At 44.1% G+C, this 13,402-nt stretch overlaps 1 protein-coding gene across 1 annotated transcript in view; it reads left to right on the forward strand.

The window, feature by feature from the left end:
* Window positions 1-13,402, forward strand: part of LOC142250054 (complement factor H-related protein 1-like) — a 513,811-nt gene that overhangs the window by 486,789 nt on the left and 13,620 nt on the right. Inside the window, exon 10 of the mRNA XM_075322116.1 lies at window positions 2,315-2,494. Coding sequence (XP_075178231.1) covers window positions 2,315-2,494 — 180 coding nt within the window. The remainder of the gene's footprint in view (window positions 1-2,314; window positions 2,495-13,402) is intronic.

Here is a 13,402-nt window from a genome sequence, read left to right on the forward strand (position 1 = left end):
ACTGCTGAGTGACAACAGTGCAGTGAATACCCATGGAAGTTAATCATCGGACCTGGAAGCAGAAGCAACCAGAAGACAGTGGCTGAGCGGCTCTGCAGAATGCGTCGCAAGACCTGTAAGTATAATCATAATGTTTTTTTTAATAATGTGCTTGTTTTTACAGCCCCTGGACTTGAACTGGACCCGAACTGTAACATGAGCTTCCCAGAAAAGCTCGTGTTCTGGATCGTGTGCGTGAACATTATGTGTTCAGTACAGACCCCGAACTTTAAAGTTCAGGTTTGCCTATCCCTACTCAGCTGTGCAACAGGCTGATCATCTCCATGCCACGCCGCATTGATGCAGTAATTCATGCAAAAGGAGCCCCGACCAAGTATTGAGTGCATTTACTGTACAGACTTTTCAGTAGGCGCCAACATTTCTGAGTTTAAAATCATTTTTTCAGTTGGTCTTATATAATATTCTAAGTTTCTGAGATAATGACTTTTGGGTTTTCATTGGCTGAAAGCCATAATCATCAACATTAACAGAAATAAACACTTGAAATAGATCACTCTTTGTGTAATGACTCTATATAATATATACGTTTCCCTTTTTAAATTGAATTACTAAAATAAATGAACTTTTTGATGATATTCTAATTTATTGAGATGCACCTGTATAATACAAAGTGGCTTATTTTTATGTGTACTATTGATGTAGGAAATAAAATTTGAAACAACGGTTACGCTTTAAGTATGTAACTAAGAAATCTAGTTGAGAGTTATTAAAATTGATAATGGAAAATTATGTATAGGCTGTTCGTTTAATTTTTTTTGCATATATTTCATTTTAAAATGTCGGAATAAGGTACATCCATGGTCAGACATACCATTGGTTCAAGCTGTACAGAGGCGGAAAAGATAAGGGGGCCATTTCTACATCCAAAACCACAGACATATTCTATCACAAAAGCAATACTTTATCTCAAATAGCCAATATACTGTTCTTTGAAAGGGGTCCCTTCAGTTTTTTCTATCTCGTACGAGGGGCTGCTAATAACTCTTTGGCTTTGTGATCTTTTTTGTTTCTATGGTAACAAAATAGCAGAGTCTAATGCAATATTCACAGGAACTGAGAGCAGAGGAGTGACAAAATTCTTGTTTTTGCAAGGAAAGTCCGCAAAGGATATTGATGGTAATTTGTCGCAGACATTGGGGATCAAAGCCCTTAATATTCCACAGTTAAGAACTGAGTTGCCAAATTTTAAACGGGCCACTGCAGCACCAATGATGAGGAACGTCCTGGACGACTGAGAGAGGTTGTTGTTCCGAAGATTGTCGATGCTGTGCACAACCTCATACTGGAGAAACGTCGAATTTCAGCTAAAGCAATAGTAGACATCATGGGGATTTCCTGTGAACGTGTTTGTGTCATTATCCATTAACATTTGGACAGGAGCAAGCGATCTGCAAAGTGGGTCCCCAAATGTTTGACAACAGATCAGAGAAGCATGCGAGTGAAAACTTCCCGGTACATTTATCAGTGTTTCTGGACTGATAAGAACTTCCTGGATTGAGACTATGGATGAGACCTGGATTTATGTGTATGACCCTGAAAAAAAGGAGCAGTTAAAAGAGTGGAGGTTCAGGAGTTATCCTCATCCAAAGAAGTTTAAGGTGCAAAAATCAGCCACTAAGGCGATGGCGTCTGTGTTCTGGAATAAGGAGGGCGTGCTGCTAGTGGACTACCTTCAAAAAGGGTTCCACCATCAATGCAAGGTATTACATTGAACTTTTGGACCAATTGAAGGCCATAGGCGCAGCAAGCTGTCCAAAGGAATCTTGTTTCTGCAAGACAACGCCTCCGCTCACACTGCACAAGTGACCATGGCAAAACTGGAAGAGCTGGACTTCAATCTGGTTGACCACCCACCTTATTCACCAGATCTAGCTCCCTCCGACTATCATCTGTTTCCAAATCTGAAACACACTTCAATGGTACCAAATTTCACACCATGTCTGATGCCATGGCTGCTACGGATGTCTGGTTTGAGGTAAAACTGAAATTCTTCTTTTTGCTAGGCTTACAAAACTTGAAATACCGATGTAAGAAGTGTGTTGTCATCAGTGGAGAGTATGTGGAATAAATGTAAAGTTTCATCATACAATCTCGTTTCTTTCTGGGTAAAGCCAAAGACTTATCAGCAGTCCCTCGTACATCTGATCAATTTGTAGCAGATTAATAGTAACATAACACATTTATGTTTTGTACACAGTGTGCATTGTACCCAGTAAACAATACATAAGTAACAATATAATTATTTATTTTCCAGGTTTTTGTATATTACAACAATCCACAATGCTTGCCAATAATGTTCATTACAATATAAGCACAGTAGTGGAACGTGGACAAACAATCACATTTCAGTGCACTAAAGATATGGTACCAGAAAAGGGTCTGGAAGCCACATGTAAATTGGGAATTCTACAATACCCAAAATGCACTGCAGCAAGTAAGTCTCGATTATATGCACTTTATATGCGCTAATTTATTACAGAACACAGACTGTGAATGAATAGCTCAGCGCTAGCAGCAAAAGGGAAATCTGGAATAAAACTAAATCTCAAAAACTTTAGCAGTTGTAAGAATTACCAATGAGTTATCAACATAACACCCATCCTGATGAAGTGACCAGTGTGGTGGCATGACACATAGGCAAGTCTCATAAAATTATTGGAATTTGACATCAATTTTTGTGGAGTGTTTGAATCAATCAGAGCCACAAAAGTGACCTTTATTATCTTCTATATTCCCAGGTTACATTTAGATGGACATTAGAGACTAGAAAAGGAAGTTTACAATAGTTTATGAATAATAGAGAGAAAATGGAATTAAAACATAACAAAGGTTCTACTTCATTCATAAAACATAGTGGGGAGGCTAGAGACAGTGGGATATACCAACATCAGCCGTTTTGTATTTGGTATACCCTTTGTCTTGATCTAGAACAGTATCTGTGTTTTTATGCCTTTGGAATTAGGTATGTTACATTTTAATGCCTTGGTGGGAGCTCCAATTTTCTCTCTTATTCATAAGTAATTTTGAACTGTGTCCTTTTTTATAATTGCTGAGCAGTATTGAAGTGTACCTGGTAATTGTTTGGAGTCTTAGTACCATATTTTGAATATTGGAGTGGCCAGCATATTATATATCCTCTATGGTGTTGTCCCCTTAACCAGGGCTGGACTGGGCCAGTACCAACAGTAGTCTACATAGGATGTATCCTTGACAAGTGGAGAAAGGAGGGTGCCTACATCACTTGTAACCCCTTCATGACAATTGCAGTACATGTACGGAAGTGGGTGCATGTTTCTAATAACCCTCATACTCAGCAGATGATGACCCTGTATTATAGCCAGAACATACCTCTAACATTCATGGGTGAAGGATGGAGTGGAACTCCACCTGCGATTGTTAACCTGTTAAATCCCGCTGTAAAACTCTGACATGCGTTATTTTGAGAATCTTAGTGCGCTAAAGCGCAGCCTAGCAGGCCTCGCCAGCCAGCGGCCACCCAATCAACTGCACCTGCTGATTTTTCCTCCTCTATCACCATGGAAACTGTTCTCACACAGGTCTCCAGCCTCAGAACCTTCACTTGTTTTCCCTCTACAGTCGGGGTGAGTGAGAGTCCTTCGGCTGCTACGGAAGTGGACATGCCTGCTGTTTTTGAGAGATCTCAGACACCGAGCACACCACATCTTTTTCAATCCACTATAACATCTGCACCTTAATTTCCCTCACATTCCATCAGTTTGTCATGTACACTTTACTCTACCCTCTTTCAGCACAGCAGCCAGCCCTCGATCCCACAGTTGTGGTCACATAAAAGATTATTTCCTACGACACATGTCAAAGCTCAAATATTGAACTTCCCCATATCCAATATGTTGGCCATGGAAATGCTGCCTTTCTGCCTGGTGGATGCAGATGGCTTCCAAAGCTGATGGCTGTTTGTCACGCTAGCTACAGGGAAGTACACAGCAAACAGCAAAAGGGAAGAGAGATCCTGTGTCTTGGGAAGGGGGAGATGGTTCCCTCACTACTCTAGATAGGTTACACACCTATGGACCGAGCTGGATACCTGGCCCTAGGCTGACCCTCATCTGGGCCTTAAGTAGATAGGTAGCGAGCAAATGGAATGAGTGCTTAGTCAACCCCACTAAGCTCTAAAGAAGACACAGGGATAACAAACAGGGAAAAAGTGAATGATAAACTTATCTCCAGATGACTCAGGTACAGCAACTGCAACAACCACAAAGTTTCTCCAGATGTATACAAGTCAACTAAGAGTGCTATATGCACTTGAAACACATAGACTGTGCTGCATATGCGCTTTCACTGCTTGATGCACTGTAACTGATTAGGAATAAAGATACTTTGCATGTATTGAGCTGAATCCTCATATTTTATTTGAACTTTAGATACAAGCCGGCTGCTTGCACTAATGATTTGTTAAGGATATAAGAGCTATAACCAGGGGTGGGATTCAGCCGGTTCTGTCTGGTTCGGGAGAACCGGTTGTTAAAATAGCAGCCGCTTCCCCAAACCGGCAAGAAACATCTCCTGCGATCCGGTTCCCTGTATTCATTTGTGTTAGTGTATTTAAGACTCTAACACAAATGAATGCCCATACCTCCGCGCCGCACTTCAGGGTTCAGTGGAGCCTGTCTGCTCCCTGACCCGGCGTGCAGTGACGCGCTGACGCTGCAGAGAGGTCACGGCAGCGTGGGGAGGCTGCTCCTCCTCCTGCCGTCTGTCAGCGTCAGTGTGCCTGCCTGCAGAGTGCCGTGGAGGACGGGAGACACAGGAGAAGCTGCCGGTGCCTGGAGCAGGTAAGCACTCAGTGAGCCGAAGATGCAGGGAAAGGGGCCACATAAGATGGGAGCTATATGGGGAGAGGAGCCATATGAGACAGGATCTGCAGGGGAGAAGGAGCATATGGGATGAGATCTGCAGGGGAGAAGGAGCATATGGGATGAGATCTGCAGGGGAGAAGGAGCATATGGGATGAGATCTGCAGGGGGAAAGAGGCCATAATGGGATGGGATCTGCAGGGAGAAAGAAGCCATAATGGGATGGGATCTGCAGGGGAAAGAGGCCATAATGGGATGGGATCTGTAGGGGAAAGGAGGCCATAATGAGAGGATCTGCAGGGGAAAAGGAGCACATCGGATGAGATCTAATGGGGAAAGAGGCCATAATGGGATGGGATCTGCAGGGGAAAGAGGATATAATGGGACAGGATCTGCCGGGGGAAAGAGGCCATAATGGGATGGGATCTGCAGGGGAAAAGAGGCCATAATGAGACAGGATCTGCAGGGGAAAAGGAGCACATGAGATGAGATCTGCTGGGGAAAGAGGCCATAATGGGATGGGATCTGCAGGGAGAAAGAGGCCATAATGGGATGGGATCTGCAGGGGAAAAGGAGCACAGGGGATGAGATCTGCAGGGGAAAAAAGGCCATAATGGGATGAGATCTGCAGGGGAAAAGAGACCATAATGGGATATGATCTGCAGGGGAAAAGAGGCCATAATGGGATGGGATCTGCAGGGGGAAAGAGGCCATAATGGGATGGGATCTGCAGGGGAAAAGAGGCCATAATGGGATGGGATCTGCAGGGGAAAAGAATCCATGATAGGATGGGTTCTGCAGGGGAAAAGAGGCCATAATGGGATGGGATCTGTAGGGGAAAAAGGCCATAATGGGATGGGATCTGCAGGGAGAAAGAGGCCATAATGGGATGGGATCTGCAGGGAGAAAGAGACCATAATGGGATGGGATCTGCAGGGGAAAAGGAGCACAGGGGATGAGATCTGCAGGGGAAAAAAGGCAATAATGGGAGGAGATCTGCAGGGGCAAGAGACCATAATGGGATATGATCTGCAGGGGAAAAAAGGCCATAATGGGATGGGATCTGCAGGGGGAAAGAGGCCATAATGGGATGGGATCTGCAGAGGAAAAGAGGCCATAATGGGATGGAATCTGCAGGGGAAAAGAATCCATGATAGGATGGGATCTGCAGGGGAAAAGAGGTCATAATGGGATGGGATCTGCAGGGGAAAAGAGGCCATAATGGGATATGATCTGCAGGGGAAAACAGTCCTTAATGGGATGGGATCTGCAAGGGAAAAGAGGCCATAATGGGATGGGATCTGCAGGGGAAAAGAATCCATGATGGGATGGGATCTGCAGGGGAAAAGAAGCCATAATGAGACAGGATCTGCAGGGGAAAAGGAGCACATGGGATGAGATCTGCAGGGGAAAGAGGCCATAATGGGATGGGATCTGCAGGGGGAAAGCAGGCACATGGGATGAGATCTGTATGGGGAAGGTCGTCCATTCCAATTTTAGCAGGACTCCTTTAAGTAATAATTTTTAAAAATTGTAGAAAAACCGTTTAATACAATATGACTGACAGTGACTGGAACAACTGGTGCTGGATAGGAGAGTGAAGGTATAGGAGGGAAAGAAGGGGCAAGAGATTATACTTTAAATTACTTGTATTTTTTGGTTAAGGAAAATCCGTGAAAATGGGTGTGGCTAACAAAATGGGTGTGGTTACAGAATGGGTGTGGTTTTCAAATGGGCGGGGTTTACAGAGAACCTGTTGTTAAAAATTTAAATCCCACCCCGGCTATAACCAAAACAGAGTAATAGGAAGTGAAAATATATAAAGACACCAAAGGAAGTGCTGATGAAAAGCAACTGAAAGGCTGTGGAACTCCACAGACTTCTAAAGGGAAAGGGATGAAAGCCAAGCAGAAATGATAGAAGGTCAGGGAGCAGTTTGTGTAGCCAAACACTGTGACCTTCTATAGCTGAACATCACAAGACTGTCTGTCACCTGTGACACACCCATGACAGTACCCCCTTTCTACAAGTGGTCTCTGAACACTCAGGACTAGGCTTATCCAAATGGGCAGCATGAAATAAACGAACCAACCTTTTGGCATTCAGATCTGATGGTGGGACCCACATCCTCTCCTCCAGTCCGTAACCCCTGCAGTGCACCAAGTATTAAAGGGAAAGACGTAGAAAATGAGAATCAACAATCTTAGCTATTTAAAACTCTAAATTGCCATCAACCATAATTAGAGATGGCAACAAGGGTACCACAAACTTCTTGAGCAGAGACCTGTGGAACCCATTGTGGATCCTAAGAGCCTGAAGTAAATCCATATGAAATGATACTGGGTTAATGATGGTGATTACCTTATAGGGACCAATAAAACTAGGTCCCAGCTTCTAGAAAGGAACCTTCAACTTGATATTCCTGGTAGACAACCACACATTCACCCTTAGATCCAAACCTGGTAAGCATTTTTTTGTCAGCCATACATTTGTATCTGTCTCATATCAACTTCAAATTACTCTGAACAGTTTGCCATACAGAAGAGAGCATTGAGGCAAAATGTTTCTCCCCAGGAACTTCTGAATCCCCTCTGCCACTAAAGGTACCAAATTGTGGATGAAAACCGTATGCACAAAAGAAAGGTGACTTGCCAGTAGACTCCTGATGATGATTCTTTATAGCAAATTCAGCCAACAGTAAGATGCTCAATTATCCTGATTCGCAGAGACAAATCACCTGAGGTTAGTCTCCAAATTTTGATTTGTGCACTCAATCTCACCAGTCGCCTGATGGTGGAAGGAAGAAGAAAAAGACAACTGTACCCCCAGTCAAGCACAAAACGCTTTCCAAATCTTGGAAACAAACTTGGTTCCCCGATCTGAGACCACATTGGAAGGAACCCCGTGAAGCTTCACAATCTCATAGAGTCTTTGCATTCGAAAGTGCCGGTAATGCACTGAAATGTACCATCTTACAGTACCTATCCACAACCACTAAGACCACAGTTTTACCTACAGACAAAGGTAGGGCAGTAATGAAATCCATGGATAAATGCATCCAAGGTCTACTAGGGATAGCCAATGACAGGAGAGTACCAATCCAAGTATGCAAAACCTTGGAACATGCACAAATACTGCAAGCCGAAACATAGTCAACCGCATCCTCATGCAATCCCGGCCAACAAAAATAATAAGAAAAGAGGTCCAAGGTGAGTATACGTGCTGTGAAAAAACATCTCTTTAAAGAGAAATAAGTCTGCTGGGTGGTGTTCGAGCATTTACAGAAATACAACCCCTTTTTTTCATGTCAGTGAGAGGTTTCACAATTACTGAATAATTCTGAATACATTTTGGGTAAAAGTTGGTAAACCCTAGAACGTGCTGCAATGCTTTTAGGTTTTCTGGACGATTCCAGTCAAGTACTATATGGACCGTCTCTGGATCCATCCGAAACCTGAAGACAACAACAGGTACCCCAAAATTGTAACTCTTGGACAGCAAAAACGCACATCTCCAGTTTGGCATACAGTTTTTCACTTAAAACCGGTACTAACTGTTTGACATGTATCTCATGTCTCTCCATATTGGGTGAATAGATCAAGATATCGTCCAAATAAATCACCACAAATCTGCCCACCAAATGGTGAAAAATATCATTCACAAAATGTTGGAAAATGGCAAGACCATTAATGAGACCAAATGGCATGACCAGACTTTCAGAATGTCCCTTAGGTGTATCAAAAACTATTTTCCATTCATCCCCTTCTCTGATTCTAACCAGATTGTAAGCTCCCCTTAAGTACAACTTGGAGAACTATTTAGCTTCCTTAATCTAGTTGAATAAATCCAGAATCAGAGAAGGAGGATATGGATCTTAGACAGTAATCAGATTAAATTCCCAAAAATCCAAACAAGGGCGGAGACCGCCGTCTTTAGGCCATGTGTCCACGCTGCGGAAAATGCGCGGATTTTGCCGCGGATTTCTCGCGGAAAAGCCGCGGATTTTCCGAAAATCTGCAGCAGCGGCACTTCCAAGCCATTTCAATCGCATTTTGGAAATGCTGTGTCCATGCTGCGGATTGTTCCGCGGCGGATTTGCTGCGGATTTTGATCCGGAAATATCTGCAGCATGTCAATTATTGTTGCGGATTTTGATCCGGATTTTGGCTATAGAATGGGGAAAAAAAAAAAATCTGCATCAAAATCCGCGGCAATTCCGCGGTAAATCCGCGGTAAATCTGCGGCAAAAAAAGTGCGGATTTGCCGCGAAAGTCGCGGATTTTCATGCAGAAAAATCCGCAGCAACATTCTACCGTGGACACATAGCCTTATTCTTATCAAAGAAAAGCCCTGCTGCCACAGGCAAAGAGGAGGGTCTGATATGTCCCTTCTCCAGACTATCAGCAATGCAATCTATTATGGCTTGTCTGGACCAGAAAGATTACACAGTCTGGATTTAGATAGTTTTGCTCCAGGAAGCAAATTAATGGAGCAGCTATATACACAATGGGAAAGCAAATCCTGACAATCCCTCTCTGAAAATACAGCCTCAAAACCTGACAAAAGTGCTGGTAAGGTCTCTGTAGAGACTGCAGAGATAGAAGTATTCAGGCAATTATCAAGACAGTAATTTCCACACTTCATAATTTCCCTGGATTGCCAATCCACCACAGGATTATGTTTCACCAATCAAGGTAAACCCAGTACAATTGGAGTGGGAAGGCTCTCCAGGACATAACAGGAATTTCACAATGCAAGGGTCCTACCTTCAGTTTTATATCATCTATAGAGATGAGCAAACCTTTCAAAGTTCGGTTCGATGAGTCTTCCCGAACAAATGCTACGTTCGCTGAAACATTTGGGAAACCGACCTCCGAACCTTATCAAACCTTTTCGGATCACATTGAATACAATTGGAGGCCAAACATAAGGCAGAGTAAACACCTTTAAGGGGGTTGAAAAGCTTCCAAAACAGCAAAAATACATTTTAAAGTGCAGCACCACTGTTTTGGCATAACCGTTAGCTTCCTAGACCATTGACATGTGAAATATAGAGGTGAATGAGAGACAGGTGTAGGGCTGGTGTTCCCATACTCCTGCTATTATAGACAAGACACAACTTGAAGACCCACACAGACTTTGGGCTGGCATTTTAATTTTTAAAATCAAGAGATGCATGAGTGACAGGCGTAGGCCTCTTGCTTCTAGAACCCTGGCAATACAGACAGGACACAACTTGGAGACCCATATTGGAGTGTTGACATTTAAAAAACATTCAGGCAGACAGCAGGACAGTGGCATAAATCCCCCCCATTTACCCATAGTGTGTTTGAACACCAGGGAAGCATGGCACATGCAATACACAGGATGTAGGCTGGCATTTTCATTTTAAAAAATCAATAGAAGCATGAGTGACAGGCATAGGCCTCATGTTCCCAGAACCCTGGCAATACAGATGAGACACAACTTGGAGACCCATCATGGAATCTCTACATTTCCAAAAACACATCAATTGCCCCTCATTTCCCCAGAGTGTCTTTGCACAGCAGGGAGCTATGGTCTATGCAACACACAGGATGTGGCCTGGAATTTCCATTTTAAAAACTGAGCACACAGTGACCATGCCTTCTGCAGCAGTGAATCCAGGCTGTAATAGTGCCCTAGAAATTTCTGTACAATCAGGTGGATCCATGCAGTGCATAAGTGATGTTGCCCAGGTATAGTGCCACCACCAGGTTTGCACCGTTATCACATATGGCCTTCCCTGGATGCAGGATCAGTCGGGACAGCCATTGATCAAACTAGTCCTAGATAGTGGTCCACAACTCTGCAGCTCTGTGACTGCATTCTCCAATGCATATAAATTTAAGCACTGCCTGATTGCATTACCTTACACACAGGATGTCGCCTAGCATTTTTATATTAAAAATCAAGAGATGCATAAGTGACAGGCTTAGGCTTCTTGCTCCCAGAACTCTGGCACTACACATAAAAGACAATTTGTAGACACTACTTGAAGTCTCCACATTTCCAGAAATTAAGGTCAGGCAACAGGACAAGTGGCAACAATTGGCACAGACTACAAACAGCTCAACAAAGCAACCTGGATGCTTGGAACTGGCCCTGTAACAAGGCATGCACCAGCATTTCTACCTTCCACAAAGACAGCAAGATCACAGACAGACATAGGCGTCTTGCTCCTAGAGCCCTGGCACTACAAAATAAAGACAATTTGGAGACCCTAATTGGAGTCGTCACAACTCCAAAAATTAAGACCAAGCAACAGGAAAAGAAGCATCAATTGTCGTAGACTACAAATAGTCCAACAAAGCAACCTGGATGCTTGGGATCGGCCCTGTAACAAGACCTGAACCAGCATTTCTACCTTCACCTGAGACAACAAGATCACAGTTAGAACCAGGCCCTTTAAACATTAACATAATTGGGTTCACTTTACTCGCAAGTGACTTTAACTCTGTACCAGATCAGAGATCCTATATACAATGAGAAGAGCAAGCCTTTACTATAGGGATAACTAGCCAGCATAGAAACTGGAAGTGGAGCCATTGTAGGGAAGGGAAACTTCACCTCTATACTGGTGCATGGAACTGGGTTGCACTTGGACTTTCGGAGCCAGAATAATGAAGGCAATTAAGTGGACATTTTACACGTCTCTGATACTATATGCTGAAACTGAAATGCACTGACAGGTTGATCTCCACTATCTCCTGTGTATTGTTGTAACTGAAGAAGTGTTGAACCCTTCTAGTAATCAAATGTTGCTGAAAAATAACTGTCTCTTGAGTCTTATGGTCGTAGCTACGAATATTGGTGGCATGTGGTCTGCATCTTAACACGGCCCACTCTATCAGAGTCCACACCCAGCCAGGACCCTGTCTTCCATGTGGAGTTTCGTCAGTTCCAGGGTAACTCTCTCGCTCATGACTAGCGTCCTGCACCCTCTAACTGTTCAACACATTTAAAAAAAGAACTATCACTCTCACCTTCCTCCACTCCCAAGATGTATGGTATCCTTTTCTTTAGTCATGACATGACATGGAGCATGACTTCACTGGCATGAATAAACAAATTGGTGCCAGCAAATCCACCTAAAAAAAATGAGCACAAAGGCAAGAAAAAAATAAATTTTAGCATAAATACAGCTCATATTTGGGAATTGTCTTCAGCTTCCAAAGCACAGTCAGTACTCATAGTGCACTCCAGCACTCTTAATGAAATACTTACTGGAGTTCCGTGTATCTGGCTTATATACTGTAACAGAATTCGCCTCTTAAAGTGCATCTGTCAACATGTTCAACCTATCTAAACTATTAATATGGGCAGACAGGTTATATCACATTGGTAACCATCACATATCACACTGGTAGCCATCACATATCACACTGGTAACGATCACACATCACACATCACACTGGTAGTGCCACATTCTGTTTAAAATAAGCTCTGGAGGTGGAGTTATCTTCCAGGCAGCATCCGCCACATAGCCTGGAAGAACCCATTTACATAAAGTGATAAGATGGCAGCAGCCGGGCTGCTTGGATCCGGATCCGCAGTGGCTCGAGGGTCTCCGGACCCGGGGGTTGTGTGGCCACTCAAATGAAGGGGGTTATTTACAGAGGATGTATTAGAGTTCGTAACACCACCCGTGGTATGTGGTAACTAGGAGTACCACCGCTGCAGATGGGAATACCCGGGGATGATGGAACGGGGCAGCCAGGTGTTGTGACCCTCCACGGGTAGGGGGAATACCCCAGGACTCGATGATGGTGAGGGGGAGTGCCGTTGGATGCAGGTTTGGGAGGTTGGAAGGCAGGGAGCAGGGAACTCACGGTTGGTAGTCATGGTGCTGGATGAGGTTGGTGCTGTTTTGGAAGGCCATTACACACACAGACTGTAGTTCAACCAAAAGTCCTGAAGTACTGCTGCCACTCAAGAGGGGAGCCCGTCCAGGTGTCTGCTCCCAATGATATTGCCTTGCTGTGTTCCAGTCTAGTCCGACCTTCCGGGAGCTTCTACTCCTCAGCCCCTCACACCATGAGGGCTGCTGCTTTGCTGTCCTGGGAGCTCCAACTCCCCAGCTTTCTCTCCCCCTGAGAGCTACTACTCCCTTCCTCTCTCCTTGCTCCCCTGAAGCCGACTGCCCTGTCACCTCCCACCAGTCTGCCTGACTCTCAGGTGGGCGGCCAATTCTCCACTAGACCTACCCACTGGTGTGTGTGTGACTGGGGTTTGCATGCTGATGTTAGCAATATCATTAGGTGGCACCTGGAACCAAGGAGGGTAGGTTCTGCACTATAAGGACTGAAGTGCAGTTCCCTATGACACCCTGACTAGTGCAGGGGCGTCAAATGTCTTACCCAGCATGCACCACTAGCAGAAAAGCACTCCAGTCCCAGTTTTAGCAGAGTAACTTAGGATACATTTGATCAACAGACATGCCCCGTCCTGCCCAGGTGTGCCAATATTGGTGTTGTTTGTCAGCA

Source organism: Anomaloglossus baeobatrachus, chromosome 8, assembly GCF_048569485.1.
Source record: "Anomaloglossus baeobatrachus isolate aAnoBae1 chromosome 8, aAnoBae1.hap1, whole genome shotgun sequence".
Classification (NCBI taxonomy): Eukaryota; Metazoa; Chordata; class Amphibia; order Anura; family Aromobatidae; genus Anomaloglossus; species Anomaloglossus baeobatrachus.